Below are 27,355 nucleotides of genomic sequence, written 5' to 3'. Positions count from 1 at the left end.
CAAGAGTCTTCTCCAACAGCACAGTTCAAAAGCGTCAATTCTTCTGTGCTCAGCTTTCTTTATAGTTCAACTCTCACATCCGTACATGACCACTGGAAAAACCATAGCTTTGACTAGACAGACCTTTGTTGGCAAAGTAATGGTATGTGAATTATATCCCAGTAAAGATGTTTAAAGAAAGTATGCTCTCATTAATATACTGATTCTTGTCTACTGTATGCTACCTTGTGTTTTCTCATACACCTGATAAGGAAAACAAGGTTCAGAGACAAGTGGCCTGTCCAGGATGGAAAAGTTGGTTATTGGTAGAATCAGGAGTGGAATCCAAGTCCCTTTATCCCCAGTCTAGAACTCAAGTTGTTTTTATAATGCTGTACCCATGTTGGCACTTATGTGGTACCATTTGAGGAAGTTTCACTGAGCCCTACACTTGCTATAAAGACAGTTCTTCTGACAATATACATGAACCCCCTATCTAAATTCCTAATCTTAGGCTGCAGTCTTCTTTGGTTCTATTGATTGGGATTGCTCCTTCAGAGGAATTCAGAGTCCAAAGTGCCACCATGATGTGGCATTGCAATGACTTCAGTAGTGAGATTCACAAGATACAAAGGAACCCAGAGATTTGGGGATTATTTTCCCCCAGCATTTATAAGAAACAAGGGAGAAGAGCTACATGAACTTTCTTAGAGTTATGGATTCAGATTCAGGGAATTTCAGTTAGAACTGAGCCCACTTTTACTCTACCTTCCATATTGAGTCATGATCCCAGGAGGGAAGTAGGAAGTGTAGCAGCCTCCGGAGTACTGCTCCTCACACCAGTTCTTCTCTTCATAGTGCACTGGCTGCAAGGCAGAGTAACAAAAACTCAGAGAAGAATCAAAGGAAGTGATCTCATCCAGAATAAATCAAACACATCACGGTAGGCTTCATACTGGAGAACCAACATATATCTAAAGCGAAAGTCACTCAGTTGTGTCCAACTCTTTGTGACCCCATGGACTATACAGTCCATGGAATTCTCCAGGCCAGAATACTGGAGTGGGTAACCTTTCCCTTCTCCAGGGGATCTTCCCAACCCAGGGATCGAATCCAGGTCTCCTGCATTGCAGGCAGATTCTTTACCAGCTGTACCACAATGGAAGCCCAAGAATACTGGAGTGGGCAGCCCATCCCTTCTCCAGTGGATCTTCCTGACTCAGGAATCAAAGGGGAGGTCTTCTGCACTGCAGGCAAATTCTTTATCAACTGAGCTATCAGGAAAGCCCTATGTCTAAAATAAAGCTTTATTGTTATGATGTTTTTAGAGATACGACTTTGGACATGTAAATGTCCTTGTTTATAAACTTCTAAGAAATTCTGACTTAGTTTTCACACTTGCTTCATTCATGTCCCAGGTACCGTTCATAAATTGCAATTGTCTAGCTCATGTTTAAAGTGGTCTTAGGTGTTAAGAAGCTTTAGTGCCTAATAGTTTCAGGACAAGTTTGAAAAAGGATTTATGCTTACTAGAGTAAGGAGGAGGAAAAAAAAAGTAGAAAGACTTCCTGTTAAGTAAAAAGAATGACCAGATTCACATTTTTGGTGCAAGTCAACTTTGTTAAGAGAAGCCAGGACAGACGACTTAATGTTTTCATGGTATGTAGGCAATTGTGTTGATGGAAACGTGGAGTGCTGTGCTGTGCTTAGTCACTCAGTTATGTCTGGCTCTTTGAGACCCTATGGACTGTAGTACGCCAGATTCCTTTGTCCATGGGGATTCTCCAGGCAAGAATACTGGAGTAGGTTGCCATGCCCTCTTCCAGGTGATCTTTCCAACCCAGGGATCAAACACAGGTCTCCTGAATTGCAGGCAGATTCTTTACCAGCTGAGCCACAAGGGAAGCCCAAGAATACTGGAGTGGGTAGCCTATCCCTTCTCCATGGGAACTTCCTGACCCAGGAATCGAACTGGGGTCTCTTGCATTGCAGGCAGATTCTTTACCAGCTGAAGCCCATTAATGGCAATACATACAGGCAACGATCAGCCTGAAAAATGTTTTTGCCATGAACAGGCAAAACATTAGCTGAGGTTTTGTGAACTTCAAGTTGTACTAAAAAAAGTAAGCATAAGTGTTATCATTAAGCATTATTTTGAAAAGTTGTTAATAAAATCAGCATGGCAAGTCTTAAGAGAAAAATGTTAATTGTAAAAAGAGATTTGGAAAAGATGTTTCATTTAAAACAATTGTAGTCACACATGGGACTTTGGATAGCTATTTGTAACAATGAACAAAAGGGCACAAGCCCTTTCTGCTAGGTATAAGTGGCTCTGATGCCTCTGGCCCAGCCCTCTTCCCTCTCTGCATCTGAGTGTGATAACCACCTTACAAGCATGCTTCTCTGCCTATATCCAGTCAGCCAATCAGAAGAAAGTTTGGACTTCATGTTTCACCTTTCCCTGATCCCAGGACAAATGCCAAAGCAACTGCCACTCTCTATGCCAAGAGCAAACAACTCATTTTTATCATCAGAAATTAATTTTACATATTTTTCTATGAAAAAGAGACTGTTCCCCTGTTAAAAATGATCAGCTTTTTGGGAATTTGAGAACTGCTTTTCCCTCCCACTGGGGTTCCCCAAACAACCATCTCACAGGTGGTTGGAGGAACCTCAGCTCTGCACTGCCTCAGCCTGAGAGTGTCTCAGAACGTAACTTCAATAAAGCTTGAGTATCTACCAGGGAGAAATATCTTGAACTGTAATTTTTAAATAGAAAGACCAGCCAATTTCAGCAGATGTGACAGGATTAATTTTTAATGTGCATAGAGTTTGGATTTTGCTACCTCACTCATAGTATCCTTGTGTCCAGAGGCTATGCTTATATTTAATCTTGTTAAATGGTGTATGACAGTGAAAAATGAAACAAAACCCATTCTTCATTATTATTATGTTTCTCTCCAAACCAATCAATTTGTCATTCTTGTTCATTTGTTGTGGACAAATTCTTTGAAGCTTCAAGAGCATGTGTTTCACCTATAACAAGTAACTCTTGCTTTAAAAGGATGAACATAAATGACAAATTCAAAAACCACAACAACTTTTGACTAGGAGGAAATCAGCCATTGCAAAGTTGAGCAAAATAAATGTTCAAGGGATAAGATGAAGCCACAGAGCTGTTCAAGTAGGTCATGATGTGTGGTGCAGAGATTTGGATTTAAGAGGCTTAACAAGTTAAATATTCTTAGCCCCTTCATTAGATATTCCTTATGCTTTAACCGCTCATTTGTACATTGTTTTCCATTGTCTTCAAATGCTTCATGGATAACTGGATTTAATAATAGCTTTCAAAAGGTGATGTAATCCGTGTCAAAACATTAAAACCCAGCAGTCTGGTGAATGGAAGGAAATGTCAGCTGATTGTTTTAAATATTGATGGGGGTGGTGATTATGGTTACTGGTTATGGGCACATTAGGTCCTTTGATTATCACCAAATGCCCCTACTTCCCTGCCTCCCATATCATCCCACCTTTAGCCACGCGGAAGGGAGGAGAACTACCTGCAAAGATGTCTAGGAAGCTCAGCTAAGGCTCACCTTGAGCCATTCAGCATTGCTTCCCTGCTCCAGGAAGAGCTCTAAACTCAGGGACAAGGGTAGCATCATGTAAAACACATTAGTTTGCAGGGTCCTTAAGCTGCCACTTGGAGAAGAAAATGGCAACTCACTCCAGTACTCTTGCCTGGAAAATCCCATGGATAGAGTAGCCTAGTAGGCTACAGTCCATGGGACTGCAAAGAGTCAGACACGACTAAGTGACTTCACTTTCACTTTTCAAGCTGCCACTAGCCAGGGCCCATCCCTTCTGGGACAACTCATAAGTTGACCAGCCCTGTTGTGCACAGCCCTCCAAGAATAGACCAAGGAAAACATGAGCTCTAGAACCTGACTTGCATGAGCCCATCACTGCTAGGCCCAAGACAACAAAGAAAGATCTCTCAGGACTTCCCTGGTGGTCTAGTGGTTAAGATTCCCAGCTTCCACTGCAGGGTGCACAGATGCAATCCCTGGTCAGGGAACTAAGATCCCACATGCTGCATAGTGCTGCCAAAGTTGAAAAAAAAAAAAGAAAGAAAAAGAGAAAAAGAAAAGCAAGATCTCTCTCCCATAGGGAAGGGTTGGGAAGCCTTACGTGCAAAGCTTCTTGTGAGCCCAGAACCTTTGCATAGAGGTCACAGAGTTTCTTCAACCTATGGGAAGATGGGAGAAAAAATAAATAAATGAAAATGAAGAAGGAAGCAAAAGCGGAAGAGGTACCTATGATTCTCATCATTCAAAAAGATTCTGAGCCTCTGAACTTTTGCTTCCACTTGACATTTGATTTTAACTTTTCAAAACAAGGCACTTTATTTTAGTTCCAGTATCTGAAATCTACGAGGTCACAAAAAGTTATAATGAAAAGAAAGGGATGCATTGCCTGCATCACCAGGGGCACAGGGCAATTTACTCATTCATCGAAGGAAACCTTGTGTACCTGTTGTCAATTTCCTAAGCACTGGAGATTCTGGGAGGATCAGGATAGGATTCCTGCTACCCTCCTTCTCTCCTCATCCCACTAAGAGGAAATGAGCAAAGTGGAGAAAGAACAACTTTGAATTCTGCTTCTGTCTCCTCCATGCTGTGAAGTCTTAAGCAGGTTACTTAAGCTCTTCGACCTTTAGTTTTGTCCACAAACTTGCCTGATTTTTTCACTAATCACAGTAAAACAGTGTGGCCCCAGGACCAGTAGCAACTGCATCATTTGGAAGCTTGTCAGAAATGCAGACTCTCAGATCTCATCCCAGACCTGCCAATTCAGAAACAGCAGTGGCACATCTGTGTTTTCACAAACCTTCTAGGTGATTAAGTTTGAGAACCATGGGTAGAAAGCATATAAAGTTTCCAGGTGAATAACTGGTGGTGGTTGTTCAGTTGCTCAGTCGTGTCCGCCTCTTTTTGACCTCATGGACTGCATGCAGCACTCCAGGCTGCCCTGTCCCTCACTATCTTCACAACAACTGGTACATATGTAATAATGCTTGATAAATGATAGCTCTTAAGAGATTTAGTCTTATGGGGGAATCGGATACAAGCCAAAAGTTATAATTAGTTAATTAAGGTACAAGATTAGACTTATTTCCATTCTGATTTTTAGAGAATAGCATTGTTAAACGGGATCTTACAGGTGTTATAAAGTTAGGCCAATGACTTTCAAAAGTATTAGTATTATTATCATTATTATTATTTTAAATACAGGAACTCTTTCTACAAGTAAAAATATATGAAGATGCCTAGTATATGTATAATTGAATCAGTTTGCTGTGCAGAAGAAATTAACATAACATTGTAAATTAGCTATGTTTCAATAAAATAAATTTAAAAAGAAAATTCCTAATTTCTCCTCCCTTCTTCCCTCTCTTCCATCCCTCCTCCTTCCATCCTTCCTCCCTTCTTTCTACCCTGCCATCTCTCTTTCTTTCACTTTTTCTTTCTAATTTCTTTTTACATAAATGGACTAATTTGGCAGAAGCAGAGGAATAGTCAGACAGAACAAAGAAAATTAAATAGAACCAAATACATAAGGGAATTTAGAATCATAAAGGTGGGCATTTTAAACTCATGAAGAAAAGATAGATTATTTGATAAAATGGCACTGGGACAAATGGCTACCCTGAAAGAAGCAAAATTGGACTCCTATGTGACTTCTTACACCAAAATATATTTCAGAAGGATCAAAGATTTACACAGAATAGATGAAAACAGAAAAGCACTGAAAATGAGTACTTTAAAACAATCTTGAAATGAAATGGGAAAGTCTTTTCTATGCATGATAGACCATTCAGAAGCAATGATTTTAAAAACAGATCAACCTAACTTCATAAAAAGCTAAATATTTATTATAGTATAAAATGAATAAGCCATAAATATGATCAAAAGACATATTGGGAAAAGATCTGTTCCAGGCACTGGAGATTCAGCAGTGAACCAACCAGACAAAACTTCCTACTTTCATGCATTTTTTTCTTTTTACTGTTTTGCAACATTTTATTTTACTTAATACTGTAATATTAATATTTACAGATAATACTACTTTCTTATTGGTTTATAATATGTTTTATTGTATGTAATTTTTGTACATTTTTTTTCCTATTCTTTTCCATTATGGTTTATCACCAGATATTGAGTATAGTTCCCTGTGCTATACAGCAGGACCTTGTTGTCTATCCATTCTATGTATAAGAGTTTGCATCTAATTCCAAACTCCCAATCCATCCCTCCTTGGATCTTAATATTCTAGTGGGGACATTTTTTAGGTAAGTGGTCCAATCAGCCCTCCATAGCCCTGGCCAAGCACAGTGGTGGCAATAGTCATAAAGCAGCGAGCTAAGAATGGAGGCAGGAGAGGGTGTGCCATAATGTATCCAGGGGCTCTTGTGCGTGCATGCTCGTCATGTCCGACTCTTTGTGACCCCATGGACTGGAGCCCACCAGGCTCTTCTGTCCATAGTATTTCCCAGGCAAGAATACTGAGGTAGGTTGCCATTTCCTTCTCCAGGGGACCTTCCCAACCCAGAGATCAAACCCATGTCTCCTGCATCTCCTGCATTGGCAGGTGGGTTCTTTACCACTAGTGCCACCTGGGAAGCCCTCCAGGGGCTCTTAGTTGGTAAATATGTTATCAGGGAGGCTCCCAAGGTGGCGCAGTGGTAAAGAATCTGCCTGCCAAAGCAGGAGACACAGGAGACATGGCTCTGATCCCCGGGTTGGGAATGTGCCTTGGAGAAGGAAACAGCAACCTGCTCCAGTATTCTTGCCTGGGAAATCCCATGGACAGAAGAGCCTGGCAGGCTACAGTCTTTGGACTTGCAGAGTCAGACATGACTAAGCACGCACACCATGCCAGAAGCACACCATGTTATCAGGGGTGGTATGGGAATAAATAGTTGGTAGTGGTGAATACCAATTGCTGAAAGAAATTGCCACCTCCAAGGAACCTAGTCCGTCTGTACCTATACTTTTTCATTGTTATGCATCATTCATGCAGGATGTATGGCAGACTGCCCTGCAAGGGGTCGTTTGTTTACCTGGTTATCTCCTCCCCCAGTAAGTTTTCAGCTCCTGGGCTATATCCATTTTTGTATTCTCCATAGCTCCTTGCATGGTATCTTATGTATGATAAACTCAACAAATATTATTTTGAATACTTGGTTCTTCAATTATCAGCCTTGTGCCTCTCTACAAGACCCTCATGATGAAACTTAACAGACATGTCATGTTAGGAATACACATTAAGCAGTCTTTAAGTTAAAAAGTTAAAGTGAAGTTGAAAGTAGGTAGAAAGAAGAAACAGAGGAAAAAAGGAGAGGGGTATGGGGTGGTGCAGGAAAGGAGAGAGGGGGAAAGGAAGGAAGGGAGGGAGGCAGAGAGGGAGGGAGAAAGAACAGATACTTTTTTCCTTACCTTTCCTCCTTGGTAAGACGAGCCAGCTTTCTGGCTTTGTGGGCAAGGATAAATCTAAAACATACAAATAAGAAAATGGGGAAATCAATGGGTGCTATCATCTTGGCCTCATTTCTATAGCTACACATGTGTCTAGTGTACAAGTTAAAAGTAAGCCAGAAGAAACAAACAACACACTATCTTATTTTATGTTCCATGTTTTACTATTTACGTGTTACACTCCTGACATTAAAAGATACCTTCTAGTTTTAGGAACTCAAGGGACTAAAAACAGATCACTGGTCATAATTTTTGCCTAGGGGTATACCATGACTAAGCTATCTCCCCATATATGGCTGGTGGTCAATAGGAATACACCCTGGATCTCAAATGCCTATTTAAGATGTGCCTGAGATTTTACAGTTCCATCCAGTTCTTGTTCTTTGGTTCTGTTTTCAATATGCTTCTCCCAATTGCCCAGCCTTCTAGAATCTGCCTCCATTTCCAGCCCTATGATTGTCAACTAACCAACTGGCTTTGATCTCCCTCTTTTGACTTTTGGCTCTCTCTGAAATAAACTCATACATATCCTAAGATCCTTCTCAGTTTTGGCTGCTCCAGGTAATCACCACCTCTTCATCCCCATGACAACCATATCTACGTTGCTCTTCCCTACCAAACTGAGGACTGGGCTGGCCTTGGCTTCTCTCTTATGGGAAATCTCAGCATCCCACATAAGTACCATCGATGCTCATGTAGCCTCCACAAGAAGCCTTGTTAGTGGAACACCATAAGTCAAATCTTCATATCATGCTTTCACAAAAGATAGCTTACCATAATATATCAACTCCCAGTGCCAAACATGAAGAAGAAAACTAGTATAACACATTTTAAAATGTTACTGATATTTTAATTCCTTTCTAAATTGTTACCCATTGTAAGATATTATTTAAAATTATTTTTTGGCCTTGCCATGTGGCTTGTAGGACCTGAGCAGGGATCGAACCTGTGTCCCCTGTAATGAAAGTGTGGAGTCCTAGCCAGTGGACTATCAGGGAATTACCAGAAGACATTATTTGTAAAAAATCAATAAGATCTTTCTTACTGCTGGATTTGGAGAAAAGTGACATTGGGTAAAAACTTATTGAACAAAGTTTGGGACACAATTATTGATAGTATAGGAATATATTGTCAATATGGAAGATCATCACACCACCACAAGCGTGCCTTACCCTATTATGGCAGGATAGCTGCCATCAGGTTTAGTATCATCCAATGCATAGGCAACTGGAGCTTCCTCTCCTTCAATAATCATGCTTCCACAGTAATCTTGGAGAAAAACAAAATGGAAAAAGACATTCATCACCCTATCAAATTACCTATAGCAGTTACAATGAAGCATACAGTTTTCAATTTGAGAAGCCCAAAAGATGAAAATAAGAACTTATACTCTAAATATATGAAGGCAAATCAAACTGATGTTTGGAAAGTGAAGGAGCCAACATTTGGTGAAAAACTCAAATGCTAAGTTCCTCTCTGCAAAGAAGCAATGTGATATCATGAATTAATCCAGGCCACTATTAAACGAAATCTTATTTTCCCTTACCGTTACCACATGTGTCCCCATTTCTTTTTTCACAAAAAATCACATAAAACCAAAGATGTATCAAAGACATGCTAGTCTATTCCTGTAAAATAGAAGGCACTGAACATTCACATTTTATGAGGGGCCACTTAGATGGCGCTAGAGATAAAGAACCTGTCTGTCAATGTAGGAGACATAAGAGATGTGGGTTCGATCCCTGGGTCAGGAAGATCCCCTGGAGGAGGGTATGGCAACCCACTCCAATATTCCTGCCTGGAGAATCTCATGGACAGAGGAGCCTGAGAGGTTATAGTCCGAAGGGCTGCAAAGAGTCAGATATGACTGAAGTGACATAGAGCACATGTACTTATTCTAACTAGTTCTTAATTATCTGTAGACAGGGCAGAGAGCATTTCATACAGCACCTCCAGAACAACTTGGGAAACAATTTCAACTCATTCTGGACAAATGTGCTTATCTGATTCCCCTCCTGAACAAAAAAGATATGTAATTTTATCAAGAGAATACAACAGAGCAATGGTGAAAATGTCAGGGCAGAATTTTAAATGTTAGAATAAGATCCTACTACAGTGTACCACTCTTTCTGCTCCATAATTTACTAGGAAATTGGGGTTGTTTGAACAAAATTATGGTGGGACACCTTGGAACAAAGGTTGTATAGAAAATCCAATGAGAGGGCTTCAAAATGAGGAATAACGACTAGAGAAAGAACTTGGAGGATATGCAATGCCCCCAGCTTGTGTGTGAGCAGGCACACCTCTAGACCTTTGAACCTGCATTTGCTTCTCTGTCTCCCTTCATGACCCTCCCCACTTTGCATCTGTGAGAATCAACGTCCTAGTCGGTCACTGAATTGAGGGGCACTTGCATGCCCCTCAGGCGTACTGCAGAGAAGGCAATGGCACCCCACTCCAGTACTCTTGCCTGGAAAATCCCATGGATGGAGGAGACTGGTAGGCTGCAGTTCATGGGGTCACTAAGAGTCAGGCACGACTGAGCAACTTCCCTTTCACTTTTCACTTTCATGCATTGGAGAAGGAAATGGCAACCCACTCCAATGTTCTTGCCTGGAGAATCCCAGGGACAGGGGAGCCTGGTGGACTGCCGTCTATGGGGTTGCACAGAGTCGGACATGACTGAAGTGACTTAGCAGCAGTAGCAGGTGTACTGGGGCTAGAAAAAACATTGAGAAAAACTGAACTACAGGGAGAAGAAATGTTTAAAGTCTGTCGGAGAATTTAAGAAGATTTAAGAATACAAGAGAAATAGCTAAGGAATCACCATGTTATAAGAAGACAAGAAAGAAGACAGGATGTGATAAGAGAAAAGAGCAAGGGCACACTGGTCACATAGTCAGCTGAACTGGCTGGGGTGGAGGCCCTGCTTCCTGGGCAGAGACGCTGCTTGGCCTCTGTACCACCCAGGTGCACTGGGAGGAAGCAAAGGACCAAGAGGCAGAGAGAAGAGCCCTGTTCATGCCAGGACAAATCATGAGATGACAGTAGTATTTCTGTCATTTGTAGGTAGAAAGCTCAGGAGTTCTGCCCATGCACAGGGGACTTCTGATTAACTTGGTCCAGCCTTACTCTTAAAAAGGGGCATTCAAAGACATCTAGACATTTAACAAAGTCCTTTAACAAAAGAAGCAGACAAAAGCAGAAACAAACTAACAAACAAAAAGGAACCCTAAGGAAAAAAAGACAAAGAGAGGAAGTACCTCCCAAAGCGGCAAGTAACATCCTCAGGGAGAAAAGAGAAGATACTGTACCTATGGTCCGTGATAAAGAGGACTATTCCCAGGTGGCGCTAGTGGTTTAAAAAATAAAATAAAACCTGCCTGCCAACACAGAAGATGTAAGAGATGTGGGTTCGAACCCTGGGTCAGGAAAATGCCCTGGAGGAGGGCATGGCAACCCACTCCAATATTGTTGCCTGGAGAATCCCATGGACAGAGGAGCCTGGAGGGCTACAGTCTATAGAGCCACACAGATTCGGACATGACTGAAATAACTTAGTACATGCATGCAAAGAGGACTATTTAGAATCAAATAATACATGAGAAGCTTTTTTTAGTGTGGGAGTGTGGAAGGAGGAATGCTGAGCTGATGATCACATTCATCTGGAAGAATGATATTTACCAAGGACAAAATTATAGGAAAAATAATGAAGAGAGGATGTGTGTGCGTAGTAAGTTGCTTCAGTGTTGTGTGACTTTGCAATCCCATGGACTGCAGCCCTCCAGGCTCCTCTGTCCATGGGATTTTCCAGGCAAGAATACTGGAGTGGGTGCCATGCCCTCCTCTAGGGCATCTTCCTTACTTAAGGATCAAACCCAAGTCTCTTAGGTCTCCTGCATTGACAGACAGGTTCTTTACCACTAGCACCACCTGGGAAGCCAAAGAGAGACTCTTGTACCAAATATCAAACATATATATTATAGCCACGTGGATTACAATAGTACAAGTGCTTCTAAAGGACTAGAAAATAGAAATCTGTGTTCTCTAAAGTGGAGTATGCCCACCTAGATTGCACATCTGGATAGAGGAGAAAGATATTCGAAATTCTTATTTTCAATTTTAACTGTTTTGACTACTCTTGTATATCTTATAATAAACATATCTTTTTTTCCGACATAATTTAGAAATAATATATTCAGTGGTTTTTTGTTTAGTCGCTAAGCTGTGTCTGATTCTTTTGTGACACCCATGCATTGTAACCCACCAGGCTCCTCTGTCCACGGGATTTCCCAGGCGCAAATACTGGAGTGGGTCTCCATGCCCTCCTCCAGAGGATCTTCCTGACCCAGGAATCCAACCTGCATTGGATTCTTTACTGCTGAGCCACTGGGGAAGCCCCTTTTATATAGAGTGCTACTAAAAAACACATTTGGAACCCAGTGACAAAGATCAGAGAAAAAGAATGGTTGGTCCAGAAAAGCCCCATGTAGATATATTTCCTAGTAGGATGAAACCATCATAAACACATTTTTTAAAAATGATGCACTGGAAGAAAATATTTGCAACAGATGCAGAAAAAAATTAATGAGCACAGGACAAAGAGATAATTGACAAAATGATTTTACATAGTTCTGAAGCCTTATTAATGATAAAAGTTACAGATTTTATAAAAAAGAAATGCTTCTATTCAAATCTTCAGAGCGATACAGAAGAAGCTGTTTATTGCAGCATCGTATATAATAGCAAAAACTTAAAAACAATGGAAATGCCTATTATCAGCATAACTACTGGACACATCTTGATAGAGCCATACAGGGAATTACTGTTTATTCACTTGTTGAAATAAAATAGATTTAAATGCCAAGATGTGGAGAAATATCTGTGGTCACAGAGGGAAGCAGCTTAGCACCAGCAAGGTCTCCATGGTGGGTCACTATCCAGTTCTTTGGAAAAGATAAATTACTTGCTCAACTGATGCGCCAACCCAGTAACAGTCCTAAATAGAATGTCCTGCAAAGGCGGAGGATTAGGAGGCTGCAATGTGGTGGAAAGGGGTAGATACAGTAAGAACTGTCCTAAGGGAAAAACATGGAACTTTCCCCCTTTGCCTGCAGCACAAGCTTCCTCTCATCTTCTGTAATATAGGTCCTCATTTCAGTCCACCCTTCCCTTTGCCCTCAGTCTCAGGTACTGACTGTTCTTACCTGGCCTCCTCTTGGAAGAAAAGGAGCTGTGATGAGGGTAAATGTGATAAGACTCTAGCATTGTGCTGTTCAATATAGTAGGCATGTGTGGCTTTTGTACATTTGAATTTTTTTTTCTTTTTTTAAGCTTTTAAATTTCATATTGGAGTAAAGTTGATTAACAGTGTTGTGATATTTTCACATACTGAGGAAACCAGAATTGAAAGAGACATGTGTACCCCAATGTTCATCGCAGCACTGTTTATAATAGCCAGGACATGGAAGCAACCTAGATGTCCATCAGCAGATGAATGGATAAGAAAGCTGTGGTACATACTGGAGTATTACTCAGCCATTAAAAAGAATACATTTGAATCAGTTCTAATGAGGTGGATGAAACTGGAGCCTATTATACAGAGTGAAGTAAGCCAGAAAGAAAAACACCAATACAGTATACTAACGCATATATATGGAATTTAGAAAGATGGTAATGATAACCCTGTATGCGAGACAGCAAAAGAGACACAGATGTATAGAACAGTCTTTTGGACTCTGAAGGAGAGGGCGAGGGTGGGATGATATGGGAGAATGGCATTGAAACATGTATATTATCATATGTGAAACGAATCTCCAGTCTAGGTTTGATGCATGAGACAGGGTGTTCGGGGCTGGTGCACTGGGATGACCCTGGGGGATGGGATGGGGAGGGAGACGGGAGGGGGATTCAGGATGGGGAACACATGTACACCCATGGCGGATTCATGTCAATGTATGGCAAAACAAATACAATATTGTAAAGTAAAAAAATTACTTAAAAAAACCAATGTTGTGATATTTTCAAGGGTATAGCAAAGTGACTCAGTTAATACATTAATATATACATACACATATCTACTCTTTTTCAGATTCTTTTCCCGTTTAGGTTATTATAGAATATTGAGCCGAGTTCCCTGTGCTATACATTTAAGACCTTGTTGGTTATCCATTTTAAATAGAGCAGTATGTACATGTCAATTTCCAAACTCCTAACCATCCCTCCCCACAACCTTTCCCCACAAGGTAACCATAAATTTGTTCTCTGTGAGTCTGTTTCTGTTTTGTAAATAAGTTCATTTGTATTTTTTCTTTTTAGATTCCACACATAAGTCATATCATATGGCATTTGTCTTTGTCTGGCTTACTTCACTCAGTGTGATAATCTCTAGGTCCATCCACGCTGCTACCAATGGCATTATTTCTCTCTTTCTAATGGCTGCATAATATTTTTAAATTTAAAGCAATTAAAATGAAGTAGCCATGTGTGGCTTCTTACATTTGACTTTAAAGCAATTAAAATGAGACAAAATTGAAAAATTCAGGTCCTCAGTCTTATTAGCTACATTTCAAGTATTCAATTGTCAACACAAGTGACCAGTGGCTGCTGTACTGGAGAAAACCACTCTGGAACATTTCCATCATTGCAGAATCTAGTATTTTAGTGGGCATCTCTGTAATATTCTATCCAGCAGAGCAACACACTTATTGAATATGTATTTTACACAGTAGAATCCTGACACAAGCGAGAAATTGCCTGGAAATTTTCAGAATCCCCATCTTTGTGAATGGCTCTATAAACTTGCACTTTAAAAAAACTGTATCAGAAAGTGTTAATAATCTATTTTCACAAAATTCTGTGAAAGGATTAAGTAAACATTGAATTATGATGTGCTGTGCTAAGTTACCACAGTCTTGTACGACTCTTTGAAACCCCATGGACTGTAGCCCACCGGACTCCTCTGTCCATGAGGATTCTCCAAGCAAGAATACTGGAGTGGGTTGCCATTTCGTCCTCCAGGGGATCTTCCCAACCCAGGGACTGAACCAGGGTCTCTTACATTGGCAGGCGGGTTCTTTACCACTAGCACCACCTGGGAAGCCCATATTGAATCATAAAAAGAGTTAATCATATTCTAAAGAAAGTTAATTCCATGAGTTTGTGCCAATGTACTTTACTTAATGGAACTGACCTTAGAACCTGGATGAATGTTTTATGCCCGCATGCTAAGAAAAACAGTTATACACAAATGTGTAACTTTGCACCAAGTTTCTTGGACCTTCTACCAAAGAAAAGTACTCACCCATATTTCTCCAGAAGGGCTCTTTATAATAAACTATACTCTTGATGACTGAACCCAAAGGCACACGAGTGATCAGCTGATTTCTCATCATTGGCAGAGGGGGATTGAAGTGAATCTTCATGCCCAGAACAGGAGGAACAGCGCTAATCACGTACTTAGCCTGGGGAAAAAAAATGGTGTGATTAAACATTGTTGGTGGGTTGTTTTTACTCTCTCTTTTTAAATGTTTCTCCCTCATTTTACCTTTGTCCCCTACTCAGTCTCTTAACAGAGAAACTAGAAGGGCCCTGTTAAAATCAGAATGAGCTCTGATTGTTCCATAGTTCAAAACCTCCAATGACTTCCCATCACACTTGGAGTCCAAGCCAAGTTCCTCAGTCACTTTCAAGGCCATACATGAGAGGAACCCCTGTCACATCTCTGATCTCATCTTCTGTTACTCTTCCCCACAATCCTCTTAATATCACCATTTTTACTACCTTGCTATTACTTCATTATGCCAGGCTTGCTCCTACCTCAGAGCCTTTGCACTGATGTTCAGTCTATCTGAAAAATTATTCCCCAGAGAGCCACCTGGCCCAATCTATCATCTCTTTGGGTTCTGCCCTCAAACATCACCTTCTGAGTGAGACCTTCCTTGATGACCTTATTTCAAATTGCATGACCAATGGCCCACCCCACCTCTGGCATCACCCCCCTGTCCCTTTCCTGCTTGGTTTTTTCCACAGTACTCATCACTATCTGGCGTTGTCTATGTTTTAACTATATATTTGATTACAGCTTTTCTCCTTCACTAGAACGTAAGTCACATGAAAGCAGGCAATTTTATCTGTTTTGTTCACTGCTATGTTTCCAACTCCTAGAAGAATGCCAGGCACATAGGAAGCACTTAATATGTATCAAATCAATGTTTTGTTTGGTTTTCTAATTCTGCAGGAGCCCAATACAGAGGACTGATAATATATATTTTATAAATCTTCCAACTTAGCCCCAAATATTATGGTTCCCTTTTCCTTTCTTTCAGATAGAGGTAGCTTTTTCACTTTGGGCAAGGGCATTGTCTTTGAAGTCTGGAATGTTCTTGGCTTTATTTGTGCTCTGGTTACCTATGGTACTCTGGTCTCCTCTACCTGGTTTAAGGCTCTTGGTTACCTCGTACAATTCATGGTTTAGGGTCTCCACAAGGACATTTTCTCCTGTCTGGTCAATGTGGATCACAGGCCTCTCCAGCTTCACTCGATCCCCCAGGAGGTCCATTATCCGCTCACTCACTTGACCAGATCCACCCACAAATTTCCTCTCCTGGAAAGAAAAAAAAAAGGACCCAAGGAGTGAGTAGGAAATATAAAAATAGATACAAATTGCTAAATTGCTAGTTTTCCTCACACATCTTTACTGTGTGAGGTATTCAGCTTCATGTTGCTCTCGTGGCTGCTTTTTTTCACCTTTGTTTTCTAACTAATGATGGATGCTTCTGTCCTCAGTAGCTTCAGTCGTGTCCTACTCCTTGAGACCCCATGGCCTGTAGCCCGCCAGGCTCCTCTGTCCATGCGATTCTCCAGGCAAGAATACTGGAGTGGGAAACCATTCCCTCGTCCAGGGGATCTTCCCAACCCAGGGATCCAACTTGGGTCTTCTGCATTGCAGGCAGATTCTTTACCACTTGTGCCACCTGGGAAGCCGCTTTCAACAAAATGACAGGTTTTCTAACAGTCACATTTCATGCTATGTTCTGATGGGCTCCTAGGCTCCAAACTCAGGTAGATATCCTCAGCCTGACTCCCAAGTCCCACCTGCCTGGCCACTGCCCCCGCTCTGTGTCGTACCTGCATCCTTTGATTGGGTTGCTGGGCCAACCACTTGCCTGAGCCCACATAGGCCTGCTTCCCCTTTCCTTGTCACCCAGTCTCAGAACCTTGCTGGCCTACCTGTCCCCAGGCCAGCTTACTCCCTGTTACAGTCTGTCTATCTCACCCTGGGTCAGGTGCCTGCTGTTTCTGTGGTCACTGAGGTGATTTCACCTCCCTGCACCCCCTTGTCCCAAGCCCAGGAAAACGCTTCAAAATGTTCTGCATGATTGTACACACAGTTGAACTGACCACTTCCTCCTACATGTTCAGTTCAGCTAAATTTTTAAAAGACTATTTCAAATAGTTCTCAGAAGAAGAAAGTGAAGGAGAAAGAGAACGGAGGGGGAGAAGGAGAAGGGAGATGAGAGGAAGGAAGGGGAGGAAGAGTAAGGAAAGAAAAGGAAAATGGCTGTCAAGCAGATTATCTAAGAACTCTAATCCATTTCCTACAGTGCCAGCACAGCCCCTTATACAAAGCTGGGCTTCAGGAAATAAGCAATGAATGAATTCCATGTGGTGTATGTGTTTTTAATTGAAAATATATTTCTGATTTTCTCTGTTGAGCTTTCTAAGAAGTACCCAGTTCATCAGCTTGTCTCTTACAAACTTATAAACAATCATCAGATGTATATCCAAATGGAAGACTGCAAAAGTACATTAAAAAGCCTAATTTTTAAATGCTATTGGCCACTGGGTTGTCACACTTGGTACCTAACAACGGACTCCCCCTTTCAAAAGTCACTTTGAGCTGCTATGCTTAAATTCCAAAAGCCACAAGCGTGCTTCCAGCTCTGTCTGTTCATGAATGAAGGATGGATGATGGCAATCTTTGAATTAGGCAGTGGTGGTTTTCTGTTGGAATGGTCTGGGTATGAATGGGTACCTGCCCTCCATTGGATGTTGAGAAGATCCTGGTCGTGCCCCCACACTGCTTCACATACCACAGGAACCAGAGAGCGGAGACCTCATGGATCTCTGCAGCGACGCAAAGGTTCACAAAGAGAATAGCAAGCTGCTTTGAAGATCTGCTCAGGAAGAAATAAGAGCAACATTGGCAAATGCAGGGGAGCATCTTCTTCATTGTCTGGAAATTATTCAAACAGCAAACTTACTTGGCTAAGTGGAATGCAATTTGGCAAGTTGTAGAAATTCGTAATCACTAGAATCTAATATTATAAAACATGACATCAAAGATTTGGGGAATAAGAGATATATTTTCCCCTTCATCAAAAGACCTAACTCAGAATCAGGCTTCTCTGGTGGCTCAGGTAGTAAAGAATCTGCCTGCAATGCAAGAGACCCAGGTTCAATCCCTCCGTCAAGAAGATTCCCCTGGAGAAGGAAATGGCTACCCACTCCAGTATTCTTGCCTGGAGAATCCCATGGACAGAGGAGCCTGGTGGGCTACAGTCCATGAGGTCACAAAGAGTCGGACACAACTGAGCAACTAACACACACATGATTGCTCTCCACACACTTGCTACTCTTCCAGTCATCCCCATCTCAGCAAAAGGCATCACCATTTATCCACTTGCTAAGGCCAGCACTAGAGAAATCAACTTTAATTTCTCTTTCCATCACTCTCCCTCCCATCCAATCCATTGGGAAGTCCTATTGTTTCTCACCACATCACTCCATCTTCATCACTACCAATTTGGCAACCTCTCTTGCCAAGGTTATTGCAATTATTTCCTCCAGACTGGTTCCTGGACAAGGTTCCATTTGTCCTCACCTAGTATCTATTTACCATTCTTGAAGCCAAAATCTGTTTATTGCCTTTGCCTCTGTGATGCTCTTTTTAAAGTGTAAATCAAGTCACATCATCCCCCTGCTTAAAACTCTTCAGTGGCATCCTTTCAAAACCAGAATAAGATTCAGATCTTTTACCACAGCCTTCAAAGTCCTAAGTGGTCTAACCCATTCCTATGTTTTCTATTTTATCCCATACCTTCTCTCCTTATTCTAATTTCTCCTCAGAAAGATGAACTGTTTTTTTTTTTAATTTTTAAAAATTTTTTTAAAATTTTAATTGCAGGCTAATTACTTTACAATATTGTATTGGTTTTGCCATACATCTATTTTAAACTAAATTTTAAAATTTTTGTTTAGTTAGTTAATTATGCAGTTACTTTTGGCTGTGCTAGATCTCCATCGTTGTGTGGGTTCTTCTCTAGTTGCAGCGAGTGAAGACTACTCTCTAGTTGCGGTGTGCAGCTTTCTCACTGTGGTGGTTCTCTTCTTGTGGAGCACGGGCTCTAGGGCTGTGTAGGCTCAGTAGCTGTGGCACATGGGCCTAGTTGCTCTATGGCATGTGGGATACAGGTTCGATCCCTGGTCAAGGAGGATCCCACATGCCACAGGGCAACCAGGCCCATGGACCACCAGCGAAGCCCCAAATGAACTCTTACATGCTCATGAAAGTGAGCACCAGCTTCTATATTCCCAGCACACTGGCATTCTCTATCATTTTACCACAGTATCATTTAAACTCTTTTCACTGTCTTATCTTAATTATTGGTTTATTATTTTTTATTGCTGTCTCCCACACTAGAATATCATCAGTGAGACGGGAATCTTAACTTTTTTGCTCATCATAGTGTCCTCTTTAATAAAATAATGTCTGGCACATAGTAAGCACTGAATAGATTACTTGTTATATGACTGAATGAACACACGTTGATGAGAAATATCAATTCAACATTACTTTCATTTTATTTATTTTTTGGGCCATGCCACACAACTTGCAGAGCTTCACTCATGTCTCAGGAGTAAAGAATTCACCTGCCAGTGCAGCAGACACAGGAGACCCAGGTTTGATCCCTGGGTTAGGAAGATCCCGTGGGGAAGGAAATGGCAACCTACTCCAGCATTCTTGCCTAGTGGGCAGAGGAGCCTGGCAGGCTACAGTCCACGGGGTCACAAAGAGTTGGACACAACTGAGCAACTAAACAACAAAACAACTTGTGGGATCTCAGTTTCCCAACCAGGGATTGAAGCTGTGCCACAGCCTGGAATCCTTAAGTACTCGGCCACTAGGGGGAACTCCCTAAACATTATTTGTAAATGGTCTACATAAGCAAGGAGATCAAACCAGTCAACCCTAAAGGAAATCAGTCCTGAATATTCATTGGAAGGACTGAAGTTGAAGCTGAAACTCCAATACTTTGGCCACCTGATGCAAAGAACTGACTCACTTAAAAGACCCTGCTGCTGGGAAAGACTGAAGGCAGTAGGAGAAGGGGATTACAGAGGATGAGATGGTTGGATGGCGTCACTGACTCGATGGACATGAGTTTGAGCAAGCTCTGGGAGTTGGTGATGGACAGGGAAGACTGGCGTGCTGCAGTCCATGGGGTCACAAAGAGTCAGACACGACTGAGTGACTGAACTGAACTGATAATGCTCAAAGGACATGCTAGGTGATGTACCAAGTACAGAATTAGTCACAGTTACCTATTCAGTTATTTTACCACCTAATGGAAGAGCAGCCCAAAGAATGAAGGAGGCAAAAAATAGATGAACTTTTGCTTGAGGTTGGCAGGTAAATGATGAGAGGTTATGTCCTACCTGTAGCCACACCAGAAGGTGAAAGGTCTCATGCAATTCCAACAACTCAGTTACGTCTAACAGACCAGGAGTAATGTGTACTCTGGGATATCTTTAATTAGGACCAACCCTGCTTTTGACTTTGACATAAAGTTTGCATGTTGTTTTATATCTGAGGCAGAATTTGCCACCTGGTAATGCTGACAATACATAGAATAAATAATATTGTCTTCCACTTATTGAACTCTTTCATACTCCATGGTTTTTTTAAACCCACTGTCTTACTGATTTGTTATAAAAATGACAGTTATTATTTTTCCCCAGTTCACAAGCCCCAAAACTGAGTCTCAGGGAGCTCATTAAATGGTACCACTGTAAACCACATCATACATAATTCAAACCTCATGCTTTTAATACCTCAAAATGCTTTATAATTAATCAGCTGACCTCAAAGGGATGAATCCCCTGACCAAGGGACACCTCTCTACCCTAGTGTACCTTAGCTCTGGAAGTTTGTAGAATCAAATAACACACACCAGTTACTTGTGACAATGTTTGCAACCATAACCACCTGGTAGCACTTTTGTGATAGTCCCCATCATTAAGCCTGAAAATAGTGTAATATATATGTTGAAGTGACTTAAAGTTAGTTTTGCAAGATTCCTCATGATAATGGAAGGGACGGAAATTGCTGACTCATGGTTTCTTTGTAGAGGCAATTTTTGTCATCTATCTAAAGCAAATATCCAAAGAATGGTTTAAAATATTACTTCAAAGTAAAAATATCCTTTGCTGTTTCCTCATGTCTTATATCCATTGTTCTTTAATTTATAGGTGAATTCGGACAATATAAGGTAATCAGATCAGATCAGTCGCTCAGTCGTGTTCAACTCTTTGTGACCCCATGAATTGCAGCACTCCAGGCCTCCCTGTCCATCACCAACTCCCGGAGTTCACCCAGACTCACGTCCATCGAGTCAGTGACGCCATCCCAGCCATCTCACCCTCTGTCGTCCCCTTCTCCTCCTGCCCCCAATCCCTCCCAGCATCAGGGTCTTTTCCAATGAGTCAACTCTTCGCATGAGGTGGCCAAAGTACTGGAGTTTCAGCTTCAGCATCATTCCTTCCAAAGAAATCCCAGGGCTGATCTCCTTCACAATGGACTGGTTGGATCTCCTTGCAGTCCAAGGGACTCTCAAGAGTCTTCTCCAAAGGGAGTCATAAATAACTAAAATCTAATATTGCCCTGGCTAGATAACCAATATCAAACATAAAAATAGTGCTGTGATTGTTACTGTTGCCACTTTGGTGAGAAAGAAATAACTGGCTTGAAATCAAGGGAAATCTATAAGTCATTCTCTCTGGAGGGTCAGGCCATATCTAATGCTTTATTTGATTTACTCTGGGAGCTTTAGTGGGAAAAGAACTAGAAGAAAAATATCTGAGGGATGGAAGGTCAAGGAAGCTAGTGCAATAATATTTTTGTATTCCTTGCCTTGTTGACTTTTTAAAAGGTAAACGTTACTATATTTTCTACGTGGAAAAAAATAAATATATTATATAAAATTTGGAAAATTTATAAAAATAAAAGAGAGAATGAGTATCTTCCACATTTCTGCCTCCCCCAAAGATAATCCTTAGACTCATTTTGGTGCATTTTTTCTAGTTATAAATTTTAAAAAGTATACTTACATAGTTGTGACTATATCATAAATTCAATGTGTTTCTTAAAGCGTATTATAAAATGATAATAACAGACAAAATGATCAATATTAATTTTTGAATGTATGACTATACTTTAGTTTGAATCACAGTAGGTTGGATATGGTGGGGATTTTGTTCAGTTCAGTTCAGTTCAGTCACTCCGTCATGTCTGACTCTTTGCGACCCCATGGACTGCAGCACACTTGACTGCAGGCATCCCTGTCCATCACCAACCCCCGGAGTTTACCCAAACTCATCTCCATTGAGTCGGTGATGCCATCCAACCATCTCACTCTCTGTTGTCCCCTTCCCTTTATTTTATTTATTTTTAAAATATTTATTTGGCTACACTGGGTCTTAGTTGCAGCATGTGGGATCTAGTTCCCTGACCAGGTATCAAACCTGGGCCCCCTGCATTGGGAGAGCAGAGTCTTAGCCACTGGACCACCAGAGAAGTTCCAAGGGTTACTTTCTTTGAAACTACGAAATGATATCATGGTTATCTTGCTTAGGAAAAATTTAAAAATTAGCTTGTGTTCATATAGTCCTAACATCTCAGAATGCAGTATTTTGTCAGCCAACAACCTGAAATATTCACTAACAGGAGGACAAGGCCAAGGACTATGACAGAAAAACTCAGATCTCTATGAGACCAAAGAAATATAATTAGTCTTATCTTCAGTGAGCTTTAAAGCTCTCTGGAGAGAGAAGAACTCATGAATTTATTAAAAGCTTTTTATAATGGGAGTTATAAATGCAGGTAATAAATACTCATTATATTTTTAAAATCTCATGTATAAAATGTAAAACTTAATACTGCAATTTTATTACCAAAAAAAAACCGTTGTATCACAAGCTACATTCTCAAAAAATGTGGTAAATCACATGTGTTAAAATGATGTAATTAATAATAGGCATGATTTCATGACAATAAAAGGGTTTTACTCTTTCAAAATTGGTTGCTTTCAAAGGCTGAAGACATAAGAGTAGTACATGTTTATCACAAACTATTATATAATAATGGCAATGATTAAAAACTGGAAGTAACTAAAATATCTAATGATAATAGATAAACACATTATAATATTCACTTTTCATGGAATAGTCTGCAACCATGAAATATGGTGTTTGATGAAGAATTTTAATTACTCGGACAAATGTTTGCACTGCAATATATGTTTAAAAAAATGTTCTGATGGATGTCCATTGCTTGCAGTGCATATACTGGTTCCTTTTTAGAAATGAGATCACATTGTACATACTTGATTATAGTCTGCTTTTCTATTTGTTTAATAATACAATTTTTTCAAGTCATTAAATATTCTTCTACAACAAAACTTTAAAGATTTTAGGGTATTCCAATTTTCAGACAAAGCATAATTAATTTAACCAATCTTCAATTTGAGGACCTTTAGATTTTTCTTTTAAAAATAATGCTTTGAGGAAATTCCCTGGTGATCCAGTGGTGAGGACTCTGTGCTTCCACTGTCAAGGGCCTGGGTTTGATTCCTGTTCAGGGAACTAAGATCCTGCAAGCCAAGTGGCCAAAATAATAATAATAATAATGCTTTGAATCTCCCTTTCTTTTTCTCTCCTTCTTTAAGCTAAATTTTTAAAAGTTGAATTTACATATGAAAATGTATGTACATTTTATGTCTTTTGATTATTTCCATATCTCAGATTCAGATATCCCTCAAATCTTTTTTACTTTTAGCTGCCAGAGCTCCAACTTCCCTCCCCAAAGCCTAGAGAATGAAGATATCAACCGCAGAGTCATATTCCCAACTAATGCTGTTTAGCATGGGCAAATACCCTCATTGCAATTCCATTTTCTTACTTTGTTTACCACAAATTCACCACATCCTTTCCCTTTTCCCTGCTGTCCAAGATCAGTGAGGCCTCTTCATCTTGTCTGTCTATACAGCTTCCACAACTCTGCCAACTGCAATTTAATACTTGACTCATGCACACTTTCTTTCAATGCTACATGTTTCTCCTTAATGGGGAGTAGTCAGTCTAGTCATCCATATTTCCTGGATACTTGTGAATGATCCAGAGAAGGTCTCTAGAAGTTCCCCTTCAAAGCTTTAAAGAGTTGCACCCCATTCCATAGGTGTTTGAAATGTATATCCTGGTACACTATCTCCATACCTGACCTTTAGCAAGGAGTACAAAACTATCTTTACTTCAACAGCTTAATAAATGAGATCTTTAAGCTGTTTTTTTTAAAAAAAACACATATGTATTTTTAATTAATTATTTATTTATTTTGGCCATGCCTTGTAGGATCTTAGTTTCCCCCACCAGGGATTAAAACCGTGCCCCCTGCACTGGAACCACAGAGTCCTAACTACCAGACCACCAGGGAAGTTTCCCTTTAAGCTGTTCTAAATAAAAGAGATGGCATATTCTAGACTGTCCTGAGGACTTTATGGGGCAACATCACCTTTGTGATGCAAAACTATTTCCAAGAAGTAGGTTTGATGTATAGATGCCTTTAGGACATGATCGCAATATTTTTCAGCCCTCCACTTGACCAACTGTGGTTTTAAACACAAAACAGCTCTTTATCTCAGAGTTGCTGAATGGAATTGCTAAATACATCTGAAAGCAGGTCACAGTCAATGCCTGTGTCTGATGGCGAGTCTTACTCTGTCCAGCAGATCTTGTCCAGCAACTCCTTCATTGTCATCAGGTCCCACTGTTCTGCAAGGGGTGCCTTCCACGGGGCATCACTGGGAATCTACATTCGGGTGATGATTCAGAGGGGAAAAAACAAATGTAATTTTCCATTTTAAATAACCATTTCAATAGTATTAAAAGCTCTAACTTAAAGAAAGAAAATTCGAAATTCCCTCAATAGTGGTTTTTATTGCACAATCCCCTTCCTATTCCTATTCACTCAATCCATATTTAATTTATGCTAACCTTTCCTCTACCATAAATGGAGGTGATTCTGTAATCAGGCAGTTTCCAAATAACTACTAAGTTACTAATTTAGAGAGAACAATTCAGAAAGTCAACGCCTTAACAAAGATCAGTCAGTTGCACCAAATCATGTTTAAACTGGACCTTCAGGTGTGTTTACTCTGTGTGTGTTTACTTAGGAGATGCAGGTTTGGGCATGGTGATGACTCAAAGATCCAGAAATCTTATTTGCTATTTCTGTAAATTAGAAACATTATCACAGGAAGGCTGAATGATATAAAATCTTCCCTCCCCCAACACTGGTGGTATGCAAATAGGAGCCTGTTGGACATCTCATTCTTTTAAGGGTTAGAAACAAGTTCATTCATTCATCTCACAAATCTTTACTGTGAGTCACTGTGCCACACAATGTGCTAGGCATTGGGGACATGTTTCACCGTCTTTCAAGGACTAAACTTATCATGAAGAATACAAATGTCATCAAAGAAGCTTGTGGAAGTTTTACCTCTCGTCCCATGTCATCCATCGTCCTCCAGAGGTTGTTATGATCTAGGTAGGTGATAGGATTCCACACAGACGGGAATGAGCCCCTGAAGGGGTAGGATTTGCCCTGTGAGATACAAGATATTTTTCAAAGGAAACATTTACTTCGATGGAAGAGTAGTTAAATATGCTAAGCTGTTAAATAGCTGTAAGCAAAATCATGTTATCAGTATGTGCATGCTAAGTCGTTTCAGTCGTGTCTGACTCTTTGCAACCCTATGGACTGTAGCCCGCCAGGCTTCTCTGTCCATGGGATTCTCCAGGCAAGAATACTGGAGTGGGTTTCCATTTCCTCCTCCAGGGGATCTTCCCCACCCAGGGATCGAACCCAGATCTCCTAAATCTCCTGCATTAGCAGATGAGTTCTTAACCACTAGCACCACCTGGGAAGCCCCCTATCAGTTTGTGATAGATACTCAAATGTTTTAGTTCCTTCTGTCCTCAGAACTTAACTTTTAAGCATAAACATTTCCAGCAGAATTCTCTGTTACTAAATAAATTTGGTGCCACACCCAACACAATAGAGAAGCTTCTTTCTGAAACTAGAACTCTTTCCATGTAAAATATAAATGCCAGTACAGAATTGAGGTTACCTAATCTCATTTGCCAATGGTACTTACAAATATCTCAGAGCCAGGATATCCCTGCATGGTGGAGGGTCAGAAAATGGAAACTATAAATATTACACAAGTTAGAAGGGGACAGAAAACCAATCGCAACCCTATGGACTGTAGCCCACCAGGCTTCTCTAAGGAGAAATATCTCTAGGGAGAGTCACAAAAGAGGGCCCAGAAAGTTTTTTCCCAGGAATAGATACACTAGGTCAACACAGGAGTTCCCAAAGATCAAGGTCAAAGCAAAAAGAAGAGACAACTTAGGGAGTTGCCTGGTGGTCCAGTTAGGACTCCTAACTTTCACTGTCATGGCCCCAGGTTCAATCCCTGGTTGGGGAACTAAGATCCTGCAAGCAGAGTACAGCCACACACACAATAACAGACGACTTCAAGGATCTCTTTGTGACACGTTTACACTACCTGGTGCTTCCAAGAGAGCAGGGATACCTCAACACAGAAATAAAAGGCATATATTAATATTTCGGCAAAGATTACTAATATGGCAGCATGTAAGTCATTTCTGGGAAACTTAACTTGTTAATGCTGGAAGAAAACTACTGTTAATCACTTTTGGTTTATTTGAAAACCTGAGTCAGGCTGTGTATTCTGGCATCATCTTGCAACCAAATTGGAGTAAGTCAAGGTCCACAATCAACCCAAATCTCACAATAATCTCAGTCATTCAGCAAAGTTTCATCTCATACTGATTTTGTGCTCACAGAAATAATTTTAATTACAAACTCTATGGTCATATTGATCTTTTCTCCAACAAGGTCCTAAGGTTCTCAGGGAAGAGTTATCATATAGGCTTACTTTTCTTCTATTAGTCAAGATTCTCCAGACAAACAAAGCCAATTGAATGTGTGTGCATGTGTGTGTGCATGGGAGTGATGAGAGAGAGATTAACTTAATTTAAGGAGTTGGCTCAGGCAATTGTAGAGGCTTGGCAACTCCATAATCTACAGGGCAGGCCGGCTGGCTGGAAACTCAGGGAAGAGTTGCAGTTCAAGTCCAAAGACCATCTGGTAGCAGAATTCCCTTTTCCTTGGGGAACCTCAGTGTTTTTCTGTTAAGGCCTTTAACTGATTGGATGAGGTCCACTCACATTATGGAGGGGAATCTGCTTTATTCAAAGTCTAATTTAAATGATAATCTCATCTAAAAAAATACCTGCACAGAAGCATCTAGAAGAGTGTTTGATCAATATCTGGGTATTGTGGCCTAGCCAAGTTACACATAAAATTAACTGCTACACATTTCAGCCGACAAAGAATCTGTCTGCAGTGCATGAGACCCAGGTTCCATCCCAGGGTCGGGAAGATCCCCTGGCAAAGGGAATGGCTACCCACT

At 40.6% G+C, this 27,355-nt stretch overlaps 1 protein-coding gene across 1 annotated transcript in view; it reads right to left on the bottom strand.

Annotated features, from left to right (window-relative positions):
* MAOB (monoamine oxidase B) overlaps nt 1–27,355 on the bottom strand; it is a 120,910-nt gene that overhangs the window by 5,826 nt on the left and 87,729 nt on the right. The window contains exons 4-12 of the mRNA XM_005891518.2: nt 25,354–25,458; nt 24,572–24,663; nt 17,554–17,695; nt 15,973–16,122; nt 14,821–14,980; nt 8,690–8,786; nt 7,479–7,532; nt 4,171–4,228; nt 748–845 (exon numbers count right to left, since the gene is read on the bottom strand). Coding sequence (XP_005891580.1) covers nt 748–845; nt 4,171–4,228; nt 7,479–7,532; nt 8,690–8,786; nt 14,821–14,980; nt 15,973–16,122; nt 17,554–17,695; nt 24,572–24,663; nt 25,354–25,458 — 956 coding nt within the window. The remainder of the gene's footprint in view (nt 1–747; nt 846–4,170; nt 4,229–7,478; nt 7,533–8,689; nt 8,787–14,820; nt 14,981–15,972; nt 16,123–17,553; nt 17,696–24,571; nt 24,664–25,353; nt 25,459–27,355) is intronic.

This window comes from Bos mutus, chromosome X (assembly GCF_027580195.1).
Source record: "Bos mutus isolate GX-2022 chromosome X, NWIPB_WYAK_1.1, whole genome shotgun sequence".
NCBI lineage: Eukaryota > Metazoa > Chordata > Mammalia > Artiodactyla > Bovidae > Bos > Bos mutus.
Note: the sequence above shows the minus strand (reverse complement) of the source record. Positions and strands in the feature narration are given on the sequence as shown.